The following is an 18,117-nucleotide window of genomic DNA, read 5'->3' on the forward strand; positions in this document are numbered from 1 at the left end:
GGCCTCGTGGCTACGGCCGAACAACACCCGTGGGAATATCCAGCAACAACCCATGATCACGAGTGCTATATTGCTTTTATATAATTCTACCACTTGTTTTTTTGTGTTAATTTCCCATTGTTATGTAAACGTTTAAGTCGCTAAAACTGTCTTGCAACTACTTCTTTCCGCCACAAATTTCTCTTACGTTCAGGACAAACTGCCGTTACTAGTTCTAAATGGATAGTTGCTATGGCCAAAGGCCAGTCGTTAGTTCTAAAAGCACGGTTGCTATGGCCAAAAGCCAAGCTATGTAGCCTAATAAACGTTAGCTTGCATAGCGTCTGGCAAGGACATGCTTTTAGCTTTGAAACATCACTATTTTACTTAGCCTACATGCCATACAACTAGCTAAAATCCACCTCCATCATATACTATGTTCTGAGCGTCTGTATTTCAGCTTGGATGCAACGTGACCGTTGTTTTACACTTCACAACTTCACATTGTATGTGGAGTGATTTATTATTTGTGAAAAGTAATTTTTATGATATTTCAACTCATGGAATGTCTCTCGGCCAATCAGAAACAAAGAAACAGCTTCATAGAACCCAATTGTTGTATAATATGCTATATACAATGGTTAGTATTGACCATTGATTTGCATTGAGCTCAACGAGCATCAAACAGGCTAATAGGCTAACCGGAAAAAACACCATGCCAATCTAGCTGTGATGAAGGGTATTTGATGATGTGGGGCTATTTTAATTCCAAAGGCCAGGGGAACTTTATCAGGATGCATAGTATCCTGGATCCATAAAATAGCTTAGCCTGACTCTCGCCAGACCCTTGTAGTTCCGCCATGCTCCACCAGAGGCTGAGCTCCACACAAGGGTCTGGACGCGAGGGCAATCCAAACCCCTGCCAGTGATCAAAAAATTAGCAACCAATCAGGAGCGCCGAAGCGAGTGTTTGATTCAAATAACAATGGCGGCACGCAGCGAGGAGTCTTGTGCTGACATTGATTCTGCTATTTCAACCGTTTTGTCGAATCTATCGAGTATTCATTCTTTAAAAGATTAACAGAGAATAGTTTTGAAGACATTTGTTGGTGGCAAGGATGTTTTTACTCTTCTTCCGACCGGGTTTGGCAAGAGCTTGAAGAAGCCTAGCACGTCATTCAAGATAACAGACAAGTGGTTTATCAAATCACATGCGAGAATGTTTTACAAGGACCCGCCTTCATAAATACATCTTCTATCGAGAAGTCCCAGATCCTTGTGTGAAGCAGACAGCGAACTACAGGATCTGGCGAAAGTCAGGTTAGAGATAGCTGGTCTTTAAAAATAAAAACATATAAAAAATCCTCCTGCTCTTATGGGAATTTAACATAGGGGTAAAATACTCCCCTGTATTTAAGGAAGAACATATAATTTATTTACGATACATTCTTCAATCATAAAGATAATTGGTGTCCTTAGCGGATGGATTTTTACTATTTTTTTTAATTAAGGCATTAAGATCAATTCTCAAGAGATGATTTTACAGTCATGGCTGAAATTGTTGACACCCATGCTAAAGTTGACTAAAAAGAGGAATATAAAATCATCTTTTGGAAAGTGATTTTAATGGCTTAAGTAATACAATTAGGGAAAATCCAACCTTTAAGGACACCAATTTTCTTTGTGAATGAATAATGTGTCATAAACAAATAAATGTTCTTCCCAAAATACTGGGGTGAAAAATGTTGGCACCCCTATGTAACCCTATGGGAATTTGACACATAGGATTAACATAGGGGCAGGCAGTTTTTTATTTTTAAAGGCCACTTATTTCATGGATCCAGGATACTATCCTGGTGAAGTTCCCTTGGTCTTTAGAGCTAAAATTGCCCCACATCATCACACACACTTCACCATACCTAGAGATTGGCATGGTGTTTCGTTCAGTTAGCCTATTAGCCTGTTTGATGCTCTTTGAGCTAAATGCAAATTTTGGGAAGAACATTTATTTATTTATGATATATTATTCATTCACAAAGAAAATTGGTGTCCTTAAAGTTTGGATTTTTCCTAATTTTATTACTTAAGCCATTAAAATCAATTTCTAAAAGATGATTTTAAATTCCTCTTTTTAGTCAACTTTAGCATGGGTGCCAACAATTTCAGCCATGACTGTATATTCCTCTTTTTAGTCAACTTTAGCATGGGGTCAAATGCTTGTTCTCCCCACTGTGTGTGTGTGTGTGTGTGTGTGTGTGTGTGTGTATTTATATACATATATATGCATTTTTACATTTGTGACCTTCCACGGCGAAATCAGTCACATTGTCCAAATTTTCAAAATCATAGTTATTACGTTTTCAGGAAGGGGCATAATCAACCTTCAAAACGATACCTATATCTAATGAATTGAACGTCATATTACTGAAATATAAACATTCAAAGGAGTTGAGTTCATCCTGTCATGCCAAGAGAAAAACAGAGAAATAAAATCTGCCTCTGAAGTTAACCGTCGGCTCAACACTCACAAACGCTTTGTAAGGTCGCCGCTATTACAAGATTTACGGTACTTGTATCAACGACACAGCACGCGGATGGCTTGGTGGTTGTCAATGAGTGCATTTACCGTAAATATTGGAATAGAGCGTCAAAAAGGAGACGCCTCTAACTTCCTGCTTCCTCCAACTTTCTCACCTCAAGAAACTCACGTTTTTAGACTAGAAAAGGACTGTTTTTCGGCAAAATGTATTCACGGCCGTACAGTGTAGACCTCCCACTGTTTCAAAACACACACAAAAAAAAATCCACGATTTTAGCACAAGTGACATAAATGGTAATTTTTCTCAGAAACGTCTGTTGCGACAAGTGACTGGTTTTGCCGTGGAGAGTCACATTTCTGTTGTGGGCTTATTTGGAACACATGGTGCCACGGTACCAATTAAACCCATGCAAGAGCTTTGACTTTATTCATGAAATATCTTCATATTATATGATAAAGTATACAATATACTTACAGTCCATTGTAATCTGTCTGTATTCTGCCAGTACAATATATATACATTTGTACAGACAATTCCCTCACTATTTCAAAGGAAAGTTTGTAGAAAAAATAACGTAATAACATTCAAATATTGTTACGGCACTGAAAGACTGTAGGTACTGTTTGTAAAAAGATACACCATAAACTTTTATGTGCTATACTCAATATTGATTTTTTTTTACGTTCGTGTCAGATTTTGCCTAAATTCTGAAGCTCATGCGAAACAAAGAAACAGTCAATGTTTGAATAACCAGTCAAGATACAGTTGTACACTTCCACTTGTTTATTTGAAATGCCAGATGAACATACATTATTTCTGTATTACTGCATAAAAATATGTAGAAAAATAGTAATTTAAATCAGATAGTTTAAATTTAGTAGAAGCAGTTATTTGAAATCTGTAAACATTTCTACAGTCTTAACAGTTTACATGCAGGAATCCATGATACGTCTCATGCTCATGAACCTCATGTTGCTCATTCCCATGTCTCTGAAGTTTCTGTACTCGCCAGGCCTCATGTACATCATTCTGCCTCTGAAGTGGGGCTGCTCATACATGAGCCAGTGGCCATCCATAACATTGCAGGACATGCAGTCAGACATGCGGAAACGGTCCATGATGGAGTCACAATCCTCCATCAGCTCGTGCATCTGACCACCGATATTCTCCTTCTCGTAGATCCTCATTCTGAACTGTCCTCTGTGCTGTAGAGTGCAGAATTAAAAGTTTGATGAGCATTTTACTCCTCTTTACAAAATATCCATTAATTATCAGTAAAATCTGACATGAAAATGATTTACCATGGGAATCATGCGGCAAGATCTGATGCAGTCGTTCATGCCCATCATGCGCATGTAGTCGGAGTACTCGCCCCTCTTCATGAAGTACTGGTTACCCATGAAGTTGGGACGGTCATAGACCATGAAGCAACCGCTCTCCACCCTGCAGGAGTGGCAGCGGCTGAGCATGGAGGACATATCGGAACAGTCGCTCATGCACTCATAGGAACGACCCTGGAAGTTCCTGTCCTCGTAGAAGGTAATCTGTTGAAGTGAGAGATAAATAATCAGTACCATTACTTTGTTAGATATAATTCATACCTAATACCTTTATAATAATAGCTGCCTCTTCACTTACCTTGCCCATGGTCATGACTGGATGTAGTTCTTCAGAGACCGGTTAACACTGATGCCCTGGCTGTGTTAACCCTTTACTTTTATACCTGACAAACCTCAAAGAAAATGTGCCCCCTTTTGTGTAAAGTCAGCCAGTGAGAGAGCCTTTGTTTTGATAACGCAAAACCAACTGCCTGAGCCCTGCAGCAGATGAACAGCTGTTTAGTCTTGTGCAGGGGGCGTGTTCAGTTGGTGTAGGCAGGGAGTGCTCTGACCGAGCATAATTTGTGTAAATCTAACTCATACAGCTAGATATCAGGGAACAGTCCAGGGAGCGCCTGAAAGCCAGTACTTTCTAGCTCTGCAAACAGACGTAGTAGCCTCAGGCAATGGCTTACACTGACCTCGTGCCCTCTGCGGAAGCATGCTAGAGAAATGTGAATGCACCCTCGGCTTCTGGCTGTCAGATGTTTGGGGTCAAGCTCGAGTCCAACGAAAGCTGTGAGGGAGCACTTCGCCCAGTTCACCTGTAAGCCTCCAGAATACAATCGCCAGGTTTTTTTTTTGTATGCGAATGCCATCCTGTCTCAGAGAAGCAAGAGCTGCATCTCTGCGCCTTGAGAATGTTTTGGGGGTAGAGATAGCCTCAAACAGGAAGTGGTTGAACTCCCACACCTCTCCTTTGAAAGCAAAGCACAGACGCTTCCTGTGTCACGGCATTGTTTGAAAGTGGGAAAACGCTTCCTTCAGGTCCATGTAGGCTAGTCATTCTTAATGGCCACTGACCAGGATTCGGAGCCGAATAATCTTTCTGATTGACATTTTGTTTCAAATAAGCAGGGTGTGATTTGTTGGGGGGGATGGGTTTACATCCCTACCTCTGCTGAATGCATTTTATCCTCGGGGGAGACAATTTGTCAATTATTTCAAAATCACAGGTTGTGACAGAGCTTTCTTACACATAAAGCTTACATTGCTGGCACTAACTTACACCTGAACCGAACTGTCTCAGCATTAGTGAAAGTCCCCATGCACAGTGAACGTCCCCATGCACGAAATCTGCTGCTTGTGCTGCACCGCCGAACCACTAAAGCGGGCCATCAGACGAAGACGAGCTCATTGTGTTTGTTTGGGATGACAAACTTGTCAGAATTAAAAAAAACTCTGCTGCTGAGGTCTCAGACATACCTTTGCTTCTGAAAGAGAAATTTCAGAGAATAGGCCTGGCTATGAATGCCACGGAGTCCAAGGAGACAATCTCCGCAAAGTGGGGGAGAACCGGGACGATGAAACACTTTTTAATTAGGCCTAAATGTAATTTACAAAGATATCGTCCAACATTCATGTCTGTTAACAAAGCATTGCCGTCGGTGATGGCATCTCGCGGTGATGGCATTTGGCTGAGCGACGGAGGTTAATATGCTCTATGTTTTGTCCAAATTATGTTTGTCTATCACTCCCCATGTCAACAGCAGACTACCAACGTGGATTTAGTGCCATGAATCAAATCCTCTGATGAGTGCAACAGAATAAATGTGACTGAATAGTCTTCTGTGCATAGCTGTTAACGTGCGCTCATTCCCTGCTCAGAAGTTCGCAGAGAAGTCCGACATTAGAGGAAGTTGTTTACTTGGTCCAATTAGCGGAATTATTTTGACATTATGTGATATAGTAATCGATTATGTTTTTTGTTGCATTTTACAGTCCGTTCGCCTTAATTCCGCTGCCATGTTCGCATGATTCTTAACCATATGTGGGTCTACTGAAACATAATTAGGCCATCTCCCACATCGCAGGTGTGGCCATTGCAGACAATTAAATGGCTCATGTCTTTACATTAACGATGAATGTTCACCTTTCCAAAGTGTTGTAGGGCCTGTTAACGTTAAAAAGAATTAGGCCTGTTGATTGTTGGGTTTTGCATGATTTAAAAAAAACAAAAAACATCCCCCCCTCTGTTTTTTTTACAAATCGCACCCTGCAAATAAGCATTCAGAGCTTTTAGGTTGCGGATTGGTCTGAGACTGACAGAGTTTATGTTAGCTGGCTATAGCTGTAAACTGGTAGTGAAACTGTGTGTCAAAATATAAACGGACAGAATATCTGGCAGCAGTTTGCGGGACGCTTAATAAACTGCATTGTAAAAATATTAGGGCTGGGACTCGATTAAAAAAAATAATCTAATTAATTAGAGGCTTTGTAATTAATTAATCGAAATTAATCACATTATTATCGCACATGAATATATGACCTGAGAACAGTGAGAAGTATTTTTTTTTCACATGGATTTTTAGTATAGCCTATTGGATAATGACTGAATACATAGGCCTACGCTTAAGCAACAAAAATATTGTTTATTAATAAGTCCAACAGACCAGTGCAATTTTTGCCATAAAGAGTAGCAATACCATATTTAGAAATTGTACATTTTCAGAAATTCAGGTAGCCTATAGATAGGTAGACCTTCTGTAAACTATAATACTGTGATATCCTGTTAATTGTGTGTCACCTGTTACCTTGAGTTGAGTTCATGAAATTGTTCCCTTTAAGGGGAACTGGGGGGGTGGAGTTTACGTGTGTGCGTGGGTGCTTGTATGCGGTTCTGAGTGTGAAGTTTCTTTTAAGTCTATGGAAGTTGGACATGGAATTAGGTGCGGTGGATTACTGTTATAAGCGTGAGTTGTGGCTGTAACAGCAACTCGGTTGCTATTTGTTTGATAAATAAAGCTCAGAGGTTTCCCTCAAGTGTCTGGAGTATTACAATACTTTGTCCACGCTAGCTGCTTTATGTTTTGCACTGAGGTGATACCTGCGGTGATAGGCGAATTCCTTGTTGCATACAGTAGGTTGCAGACAACCATGCTCTTATCGACGCTTCCATCCGTTCGTTTTTAGTAACATTTCCCATCCACGGGGCCAACCAACGCGGTCACATCAGCTTCTTTGTTCATGTTCACTGTGCCACTATGGTTTGTTTTGTCTGAAGGCTGGCTTACATTGCACGATTTTGGTCTGTTTTAACAGTCGGCGACTAAATTTCCACAATCGGGCGGAAATCTTGGGAGTTGTACTGAAATCGCAGCGCACTCCCGTCATCTAAATCGTTTAGTGTAAGGTGCCAATCTTAGCTGTTTTAAGTCCGTCGCAGTCAGTCTTTTTCTAGTTTTGCCGTTACGACAATATCAAACATGTTTGATATTATCGGAAGTCTTTTCAGTCGTGGCTCATGCAAATAGTGACGTGAACATTAAAAACCAATAGACCTTGCGCAAACATGAAACAGGAAGGGGCAAAATAGGCGACAGCTGTAGCCTTTATGATTATTTGTTATTTCATTTCTTATAATTTATTAGTCGGCTGTTCTACGTGACAGAACAACTCTATATCTGTTAGTGATGTCACACATCAAACAATGCTGCAGAAACGCGAAAAAATTACTTTGATATGAGTAGGCTATCATGTGATTTCCTGTGAATGATGACGTGTAGCCTATTGCACGATGGAAATCATTTGAAGGAATCTAGCAGCAGTCTTGTAAATAGTGACCCACAGTCTTTGCAAAATCCTAATCTGAGACTGGCCTGTGACTAAAAACTCAATGAATTGTCTCTAGATGTGAGAGGGTCTGAGACTGTAGTTTTTCAAAAATCTTTTCCAAATCTTTGCAAAGTCTGGCAATGTAAGGTAGGCTTTAACCGAACAGAACTCATGCGCGTTAGTTGGTGCTCCAGTATAATCGGTCCGTCGGAAACTCATCCAATGAGAAACGTTCCGCGGTGCAAAAATAAATAGGCATACGATTAAAATGCGTCAATTTTTTTAACGCATTAATGTTTGTGTAATTAATTAATCATAATTAACGCATTAAAGTCCCGGCCCTAAAAAATATGTACTGTAGTTTGTGATTTGGTGATTAAATGTATAGGCAATTATCAGGGTACCCGCGGAGTCTTAAAAGTATTAAAAAGGTATTGAATTTAAGTTTCCAGAATTAAGGCCTTGAAAGTATTAATTTTTTTCTTTTTTAATTTCTTAATTTTCAAAAGAAATTATCACTAGACAAGTCATCACTTAGTCAAATTATCACTAGACTAACATTGTAGCGTAACGTGAACTAAATTCTCTGTGTCCATGATAAAGGTGAAGCTGCGTTGTGGTGCACGCGCAAACAGGGTGGTTTTCCCAGCACTCGGCTAATTTCCTCGTCTTTTTCGCGGCTAGACGAGGCTATGGCGATTAGCCTAAGCACACTGAATAAGCTTTCTGTTGTAGCTATCACATTTTATTTTCAGTCGTCGACAGTTATGGGGGTAAAAGTAGTGATAATGCCGAGTTCAGAAAATCATGCTTACATTTGTTCACCATCTAAAAGACGCGCAAATCAGCACTCGGCAGCAAGTCAACACAGCCGGCAGCTCCGTTTAAAATGTCTCTGCGTAAGCTAATTCTCAGCTGTGATGAAATGTGTTCATAATCAACGTTATATGTCATAAACGTAGCATGCCTATGAAAAGGCTTTGCAGGATCATCCGATGACCAACTTATTGCTTCAATTTGTGTTTTACGTGACGTGCCGATGCTGGGTTCATGCCGTTTTGCGCATGTTTCAAATGTTTAGTTGACTGCGTAATTTATCAGCTACAGCTGTATGATGACATTTTGTTCCGTGCATAAGGCTTAACAACTAGGCTACTGTCACTCTACACGTCCTATGTCACGTTTTAATTTGTGAACTGGGCCAACAGAGTCCATTTGTGTATTTATTGTTTTTGGTTTGTTTTGCTCATTTATTGTGGATATTTAAAAATGTCTTCCAATTTCAGTTCCATATTCTTTAGAAATACAAGTTATTGATCTTCGAAAAGGTGTACCTGCATTATCTTGTAAACTCTTATTTTGTTATGTCAAACACTCAAAAGTAGTAATTATTTGAGGTTTAATCTGGTGTTCGATATGACTTAATCTTCTCTGATGGGTGCGACAAAGGTATTAAATTTCACTTGAAATGGCATTAAAAAGGTCTTAAAAAGTCTTATATTTAGGTTTAACAATCCTGGGGGTACCCTGATTATGTAAGGGATAATGTATAGAACGCTGGTCATTATCGGAAAATACTGTAAGTACCGACAGGGCATTATTTTCCGATAATGACCAGCGTTCTATACATGATCACGCTTATTATACGGCTACTTGCCAATAAGAGAAAAGGGAGACAAAAGTTTATATAAAAAGTCAATAAATAATGATTTGTTGCAGTTTCATAGCTTGCGCTAAGAAAATAGTCCATGGAACGTTCATGTTTCATGTTACTAAGCGACTCGTTACTGTGCGTTCAGACCAAGACCGTCAAAAGCGTCAAGAGCGCCGGAAATCATTCATTTTCTATGGAGAGTCGGCGTTACCGGCGTCAAAAGCGTTCTGGGCGTGAGCGTGGCTTCATGAGCTTCACGGGCGTCAAAATAAAGTTGAACCTCAGTTAACTTTATGGTAATTAGCTGTGACACGGTTCGGCGTCAACCAATTAGAATGTCAAACTCGCAGGATTGCTGCTTGTGGTTGGTTCGAATGTTTCACGTCTTGGCTTTGACGCTTTCGGCGCTGAACTGAGTTGAGCGTCGGGCTATGAGCTTCACCAGCGATTTTGACTCTTTTGACGGTTTCGGTGTGAATGCACAGTTACTTTGTAACTTGTTGCAGCCTGCGCTATCCTACAGGCTATTTGTTGATGTTAAATTGTACATTCCCGTTGAATGTGCAGTTTGACAGGATGAATGGGACATCTCCGGGAAAGTTCACGCCTCCATTCACTTCTTGCCCTTCTCGCTTGACTGCAGGCGAATTGCAGGTTACACCTACAGTATGCAAGAACGATTCAAATTAGACTATGCATTAGGCATTATATTGCAAGTTGGACAATTTAGGCAAGACTTTAACTAACCTGATAGGACCTGGCTCCATTTCTGTCTGTCAGTGGTGGTAGGAGTCCAGTAACTTTTTAGGCTACTTTCACACCTGTGCCCAGTGACCGTCATGATTTCACGGGACTCCAGTACTGCCGATGACAGCAGCTGCACTGAGGTGCTCCGCAGGCTATGCTTAGTGTATCGCCGGGATAGTGGGCACGCCTGGCTGATGTTGGCCATCATTTGTCCAAGGAAATTGTGCCCCATGGGCTCCCTGGAATACCAGACTGATTTCTGATCAAGAAGAGCTTGTTCTTCTCTCAAAAGATATAAATAAAAAGATGTTGCGTCAGGTGGACAGAGTGAGACCTACTTCTTGAAACTTGCAACCGGGCAGTCTGGGTTGCCTGGCTCAGAAAAAAATGCATCCTCTGTAAACTTATTGGCATAGATCTCGAGGGTCTTTGCGATTCTTGGTTTCGGCATTATGAGACAATGTTATGTACTCATGCCCGTTTTCATCTGTTCTCAGTTCAAAAGATTTTCTTGTTAGGTCATGATTTTCCTCCCTTCCTCTTTGTGCAAGGTGCAATTGCACATCAAACCACACCTTCCTAACTAAGCCGATGGCAGAGGCTGTAGAAAGGGCTGGTGACTCTTTAATGCACTTCAGGTCTGTTGCTGGAAATGGGAGGGTGGTGTTGGCTTGTGTCCTTGGCGGTTTTACGAATTTCTTTTACCATGGACTTAAAAACGTTGTTGTTGCTCTTGAAGAGGCCGTTCTGCATGATGTTGAATTATGCATAAAATCGATTTAGCCTACTGCGGAGCGCAATGTATCTAGCCACGGAGTAGAGTTGGCCAGAGGAGTTTCGCACCGATGCGTAAAAAGATCTCAGTACTTGATTTAACCTGTCTTCATCAAAATCATCTACAAGAGATTGGATGTCTTTCTCCACCAACCACTCTGAAAACTTTAATGGCCCATGCAGTCTTCTTGTTGGTGTTGGGTTCATGCCTGTTGTCCTCTATTCTGTTAATTTCCTCCTCGTCCAGTTGTTTATGCCTTTTTGATTTTTCTTTAGACATCTCACTTTCAAACTGGTCTTCCCACCAGCGCTCAGCAGTGCGATATTCACCATAACAATTGAAGTTAATAGAAAACAGTTTTTCGCCGCAAGGTGTCGCCATAAAATCTCAAATCAGCCGTTATCAATCTACTTGCCAAGTGATATGACAGCGTGAATCTGAAGCAAAAACCCCGTTGCCATTGGCAGCGGTCATTATGTAAGAGATAATCAACGACGCGCCGTGCGTTTCTAGGAAAATAATGCACGTTCGAAGTGGTAATAAGGTCCCGACGCCGCAGGTGGTGTCGTCTAACTTTAGTGTGTGTGATCAAACCTACAGTATACTATACATACAGTACAATTGCTTTTATGGTCTTTTTGTCCTTTCCTATAGCAGCCTATAAGGTAATATGGTAAAAATAATGAGCCAACCTGTTCATACGTCATACGTGATAGGTTAAAACATTTTTCATTTTTTTTGAGTTTATGAGATTTTTTTTATTACATTATTGGGAAATGATCACATTTGTGGGTTCTACGTATTTTGTAATCCTGGGGTGCGTCTCTCAGCATTCCTGTGACCTAAGTTTTCAGCCATTTCATTTTCCTAAGGAGCCTCTAGTCCATAATGGCGATAAAAGTGTAATATTGGAAATGCCTCTGGATTCCTCTAGAAAATGCCTCTAGAAAACCCCAGCCATTGATTTACATGTTTAAAGTCAAAACGCACCGGTGTGCATTACAGTGGTGTGTGTTCGTTTGTCTGTGTGTATGTGGGCGTCTATGTGGATTAGAAACAAAAATGTAACCGCAACTTAATGCTTATGTTGTGAAATGGCCATTGTCCATTGTATTTTTTCAAATATGTGCTCAAAAGTGTGGGCCTCAAATGTCATTCAGGGTTGTTCAGGGCCTTTCGCTTTGTGTGGGGAGACTGAAGGTGATGGCGTTGGCTGTCTGGCATTGTATGGGTGCATATAGCATATGCATTTAGTCTGTCAGACATACCAGACATACCAAGTCAATTTGCCTATACATGCACACTATATATATAAGGGCTTTGATTTCCAATCTGACATGTTAGCATGAGGAGACAGAGTGGCATAACTAGTCATCGCATCCAGCACTCATTTCATTTCAAGAGTTATTAAATGTTTTTTTGTGTTCAACTAGCAGACAAGTCAACAAGCTAGCTTGATTATTTGCTATGACCTTATAACCAAAACACTAGTCCTAGTAAATTGCCTGGATCTACGATATGTAATACTGTATACATATGTATATATGTATATATACTGTATGTGTGTATAATATATATATTTATGTATACCCATGTGTATACACATATATACATACACATACAGTTACAGTAATGTGCAGAAGTCTCATGTTTTGTTTCAGCTATGCTGTAAGGACCATGTTGTTTATTTCTCACTCTCTTAGAATATGACCATAGAACATAGTAAATATGTACACAGTAGGCCATTTTATACATATGTAGTTTTCGTATGATAGCAACCCAATTTCAGTCTCAAGCTACCATTAGATTGGTCATTAATGACCAATCACTTTATGGGGAAGCTCATGATGGAGACCAGTGATGGGCCTCGAGATTAGCTGCTGGTAGATACAGCTACGATTGGGGTCTCCAGGTTAACTGCTGACTTGACCATGGCTCACCGTAAAACTGATCCTGTGGTGTTCGATTCACTTTGATCTGTCAAAGTGTCGTCATCTCCTTCCCACTTCTGATGCTAATGTGTCAGAGCCAAAACCAGTACCAGTACCATCCAGCTTCAGCTTCCCCCTTGTGAGATTGGTTGTTTTTGTAGTGTCATAATAACCAATCAAATGGGTCAATTTGTTTAACAGATCGTTGATATGTATAACAGGCCGCTGTCAATGAAAATGGTTGGCTCAGTAGTTAGTCTGAGACTTGCAGATTAAATGTAATTTCTTGAATTTCCCCTTGGGGATCAATAAAGTATCTATCTATCTATTTATCTATCTATCTATCTATCTATCTATTTGTTTGCCCTTGTTATGTTTGGATTTAGTAAAAGTTAGCGAGAAATAAACACTTAACATTCTAAAAAATATGTTATTGTAATCCTAAAATATGTCTAATGGTGTTTGAGCTAGCTATTTAACTTTAGCAAGCTAACTTAAACTCCATTGCCAGTTAACAGTGATGTCAGTCAAGTTCTATTTGTGTGGCAAACTATTTGCTTTCTCAGAGGAAGCCACAAAACGGTAACAAGAGCAATTTTAAAAGACCCATTGTTTCTTGACCTGTTTTGGCAAGTAGCCGTGTCGTAAGCGGGGTAATGTATTTTCCTCCGCTGTGCGTTGGGCGTCCTATTCGCCCTGTCGGGACTTATTTTCTGATAATGACCGACGGACAATACATTATCCCTTACATAATGTTTAATGCGTTGGCAGAATAGATCAGCTCTCATCATTCATGCGGTAACACTTTACATTACAGATCGGTAATAAGTTGGTAATATTATGGTAATATGCAAGCGCGGATCAACGCATAGGCTAGATATGGCTGCAGCCTAGGGGCCCCACGTGTCAGGGGGCCCCCTCATTGGCCATAAAAAAAAAATAATTCATTAAAATTTGCATAATAGAAGAAACATTAAACGTCATTGGTCCAAAATAAATATTTAAAGTAGTAGTAAGACGCTCATTGGGTAAACATGGCAGAGTTCATAAGGTCAAGTTTGTTGTTACATTTCAAAATGTCGGAAAGAAAGTACCAGAGCGGCGCTCAAAAACGCAAGGCTATAAAATCTAAAGAAAAAAAGGATCAAACTCTACTGAAAAAAATCCCCAAATTAGCCAATTTTTTAAAGCCTGTTGAACCCATTAGAGACGTTAGCAATAACGATGATGATAGTGCTGCTGTGCTATCTGGAGCTGCGGCTAGCGAAGGACCACCGCTTCAAACACCTGGGGGATCGTGTGCCATAGCCACCACCAGCGTGTCAGTCAGTGACAACTTTAACATTAGCCATGATGATGGCCTTCCAACCACTACGTTGTCCTGCAACCTCTCAGATCTAACGGAACCCACTGTTCTTGAAGGGACTCCCGAGCATTCAAGCTCTACTACCAACTTGTCGCACCAACCTACTACCTCCGATGATGGGACTCAAGAACGTCCTCATAGCCACGTCGATGCTAATGTGAATTCGAATCCTGGTTGTTGGGGCGAAATCGATGAAAATACAAGGAAATACTGGATAAAAATGGGGCCAGACAAATGCCGTAATAAGGACGCAAATGTTGATGCATCAGAAAGGCAACATACGCAACAGAAAAGGTATTTCTCAAAATCATTATTCACGAGGAAACTAGGCAATGGTGAACTTGTGCAAAGAGTGGTTACTCTACTCTCCCTCAAAGGGTACAGTCTTTTGTTTTGCTTGCAAATTATTCGGGGGAAATAGTCAAACTGCGTTGACGTCGGGATTCAGTGATTGGAAAAATGCATGCGTGCGCTTGTCAGACCATGAAGGGTCAGATTGCCACAGACAAGCAATGATGACTTATCTTAGACGTTGTGTGGGTGCTGGATGCATTGACTCAGAACTGAGAACACAGTTTGATAATGAATGTGCATACTGGAGGGACGTTTTAAGGAGAGTGGTGGTTGTGGTCAGGCTATTATCTGAGCGAGGACTGCCGTTCAGAGGACATACCTCTGAACCTCATACCTCTGTTGTCTCTTTTTGTGTTGTGTTGTGTGATTTGCCGTTGTGTTGTGCACTTCGGGGCCGTTTTTTCTCTTTTTTGTGTTGTGTTGTCTCTTTTTGTGTTGTGTTGTGCACTTCGGGGCCGTGATTTCTCTCTTTGTGTTGTGTTGTCTTATTTGTGTTGTGTTTTGCACTTCAGGGCCACCGTAACTACAGGCCAAAATAGGTTAAATCACCTCACTATGATGTCCCTTGAAAATGATATTCTGCGAGAATTGGATTTTTCAAGTGTTATCAATGACTTCTCTGTAAGAAAGGCAAGAAAGAAGGACTTCTAAATGAAGAATCTAACAGTGATCTACTACAGGCCAAAATAGGTTAAATCACCTCACTATAATGTCCCTTGAAAATGATATTCTGCAAGAATTGGATTTTTCAAGTGTTATCAGTGACTTCTCTGTAAGAAAGGCAAGAAAGAAGGACTTCTTAATGAAGAATCTAACAGTGATTGTAGTCACATTATTACATTGATATTGATCATTATGATCATGCCCAGTAACTGTATAGCCTATGGGCCCCTGGCCACCTTAATCCACCCCTGGTAATATGTATGCAATTTAATGGTAATACCGGTAATATTTTTAAACCATATATTACACAATTACTGTTCAATTATCATACAACAACAATGCAAATAACTTGGATTTAAGGGTCAAATAAAATGGTAATAACTGCTGTAAATATGTACTTATTATGTTTTGTCTTTTTCGAAAGGTTTTCTGCATGGTAGGGAGTTGTTGAAATCCTTTCGAAAAGACAAAACAGTATTTTACAGCCCTGATATAATTAATGTGAAATTACCTTATTTATTTCATCATAATAACAGATAACAGGTCACATTTTACCATCGAACTAATTACTACAAAAACTTTGACCACTGTGTAATTGTGCCAAAACACTTAGAAGTTACTATGTCACAATAAGTAAATCCTAAATATTTATTGCCTCGCTATGTATTTACTGTTATTACCATTTTATTTTACCAAAGTTATTTGCATTGTTGTTATATGATAATTGCATAGTAATTGTCTTGAAATCACACATTAATTATTTGTAATATGTGGTTTAAAAATATTATTACCATGGAATTGCATATATTGCCATAACATTACCCACTTATTACTGATCTGGGGCTGGTTTCCCGAAGCCTTCTTAACGCTACGTAGTTCGTAACCTCTATCGTAACGTCTTTAAACGTCAATTTAGACACATATGTTGACTGCCATTGACGTCAATTGCCTTTTTCAATGGGGAGGGCTCCTGGGTGGGCTTGGGAATGAAGTTTCAGGCTTGTAAACAGACTGTACTAGCGATCCGAACCGCTAGATGGCAGCAGTGCCATTCGGATGATTAGTATCTGCCTAGAGTGCACATGCAGAGACATATACAACAAGCAAACACACTGAAGATCGACCACAGTGGATCTAGTTTGCACGCGATGCAGGGAATAAATATGCTTACTTCTTACATCAAGGATGGAAAACACATTGGATATTGCTATAGACTAACAAAACCTTTGCTAGTGCTAGCTTGCTAAGTCTACCGTCCTGTTCAGAGTCTATAGCGACCATCAGAGTCCCTAGCAACCTTGACGAGACTGACGAGATAACAGTGCAATCGTAGTTGACATACTACTGAAACGCTAACGTTAAAAAGTTGATTTTCACAAACAGATCGTTTTCTCCATTTTTTGGTCAAAAACAGGTGTTTTTAGCAAAACTAACCCATGTTCTGACGATTACTAAAGAACGGAAAGCGATAGAAACAAACCGTTTTTCCTGGTGAAACTACTCTTTCATTTCATTTGTTTACATAGTCATAAAGCTCCCCGTTCGGTGGATCTTGGAAAAACAGTCAAAATGCTGTGAAACATCTGGCAGTATGGAGCGCTCTGCACTGAAAATCGCTGGCAGCCAATGAGTTAAGCTCTACTTTACCTCACACATTTCCCGAAAGCTTCTTTGCTAAGAATGTCTGGAGCACTCTTAGATCTCTCTTAGCTGCACCTTAGCAATGTTTCGAATTGTCACGCTGCGAATTTCCCTTTCGTATACGGTCGTTGCCATCTGAAAGGGTCGATGCCCGACATATTGCGTCAAAACACACCGCGTACATCACAGCGTGGTAAATTATTATTCTTCAGACCAGTTTTTCTGCATCTAATTCAGCTCTAACCATTTAATGTACAAACTTCATTCAACCATCGTTACGTAGGTTTCTCAAAGGACTCGTGCGGTATGTAACTTTAACGTTTGACGACTTTGTGCTTTTTAAGATATTTGCCATACACATGCTAACATTTCCACATTGTAAGTCAATGGGCCGAACATTTGTGCGTTTAAACTAATAATATCACAATGCTTTTGCGCCTCAAGTTCAAGTTCAACCAAAGACGGGCTAGACAAGGAACCTTCCACAAAGTTAGCCTACACGGATTTCCCTTCCGTATACGGACGTTGCCATCTGAAAGGGTCGATGCCATTCAACGTCGCTCTTGACGTCACAACGTAAGGTCGGTCCTGTTATTATTATGAAAAAATGGAACAAAGCGGTGCTAATAACTTTGCAGGTACAAAAAAAAAATCCATCAAAAAGCCGACAGGATGGAATACATTTTTCCAGGCAGTTGCGGTATAATTTAGCATTATTTTGTATCATATGTATTATATTATATTTAAGCAATAAGCCCCGAGAGGCCGTGCTTTGTACTGTATAATCGAACAGCTAAGGGCTAACCTTAGCTGTTCCGTTATACAGTATAAAGCACAGACTCGAGTGGCTTATTGCTTTTCTTAAAGGCACAGCAACAAAAAAATGTAACGATATATTCATAGATAATCATTCTTCCGCCAAGAAATATATTCCCTCCATATGAATGGTTGCCATGTAACACCGTTTGCCATTGCTAGCTAATAACAACAGACGGTCTGATAATCTTATTTAATTTCCTGTTGTCTGTTTTAGAATCACATCCTTCAAAACCAGATACTGGGCCTCTGCAAAGTTCTTCGTGTGATCGCCTCTAACAGGTAGTTCTGTCAGGTCCATAAGTCAAGAATAACACAAACAATAAAATCCTTTAAGTAATTTTATTGAATATTTTACGAAATAAATTTGGCGGTATGGCTCTGTTCAGAGGAGTCCCCAGACCTTTCATGAGCACCATGAAAGAGCAGAGCCTGGGGACAGCAGCAGCATAGGAGGCGCTCACACAGTTTAATACTGAGCGAGCTAACTTTTCCCCC

General features: G+C 40.2%; 1 protein-coding gene across 1 annotated transcript; it reads right to left on the reverse strand.

Annotated features, from left to right (window-relative positions):
* Positions 1-3,445: 3,445 nt before the first annotated feature.
* Positions 3,446-4,172, reverse strand: LOC134078018 (gamma-crystallin M3-like). The gene is made up of 3 exons (XM_062533647.1): positions 4,158-4,172; positions 3,821-4,063; positions 3,446-3,724 (listed from the first exon to the last, which is right to left on the reverse strand). The coding sequence occupies exons 1-3, from the start codon at positions 4,170-4,172 to the stop codon at positions 3,446-3,448; spliced, it is 537 nt and encodes a 178-aa protein (XP_062389631.1).
* Positions 4,173-18,117: the final 13,945 nt, after the last annotated feature.

Source organism: Sardina pilchardus, chromosome 4 (genome assembly GCF_963854185.1).
Source record: "Sardina pilchardus chromosome 4, fSarPil1.1, whole genome shotgun sequence".
Classification (NCBI taxonomy): Eukaryota; Metazoa; Chordata; class Actinopteri; order Clupeiformes; family Clupeidae; genus Sardina; species Sardina pilchardus.

Excerpts from the sequence above, each read along its gene's own strand:
- LOC134078018 (XM_062533647.1), bottom strand. Across the intron at positions 3,725-3,820 it reads CTTGCCGCATGATTCCCATG|CACAGAGGACAGTTCAGAAT; the intron begins GTAAATCATTTT and ends TGCACTCTACAG.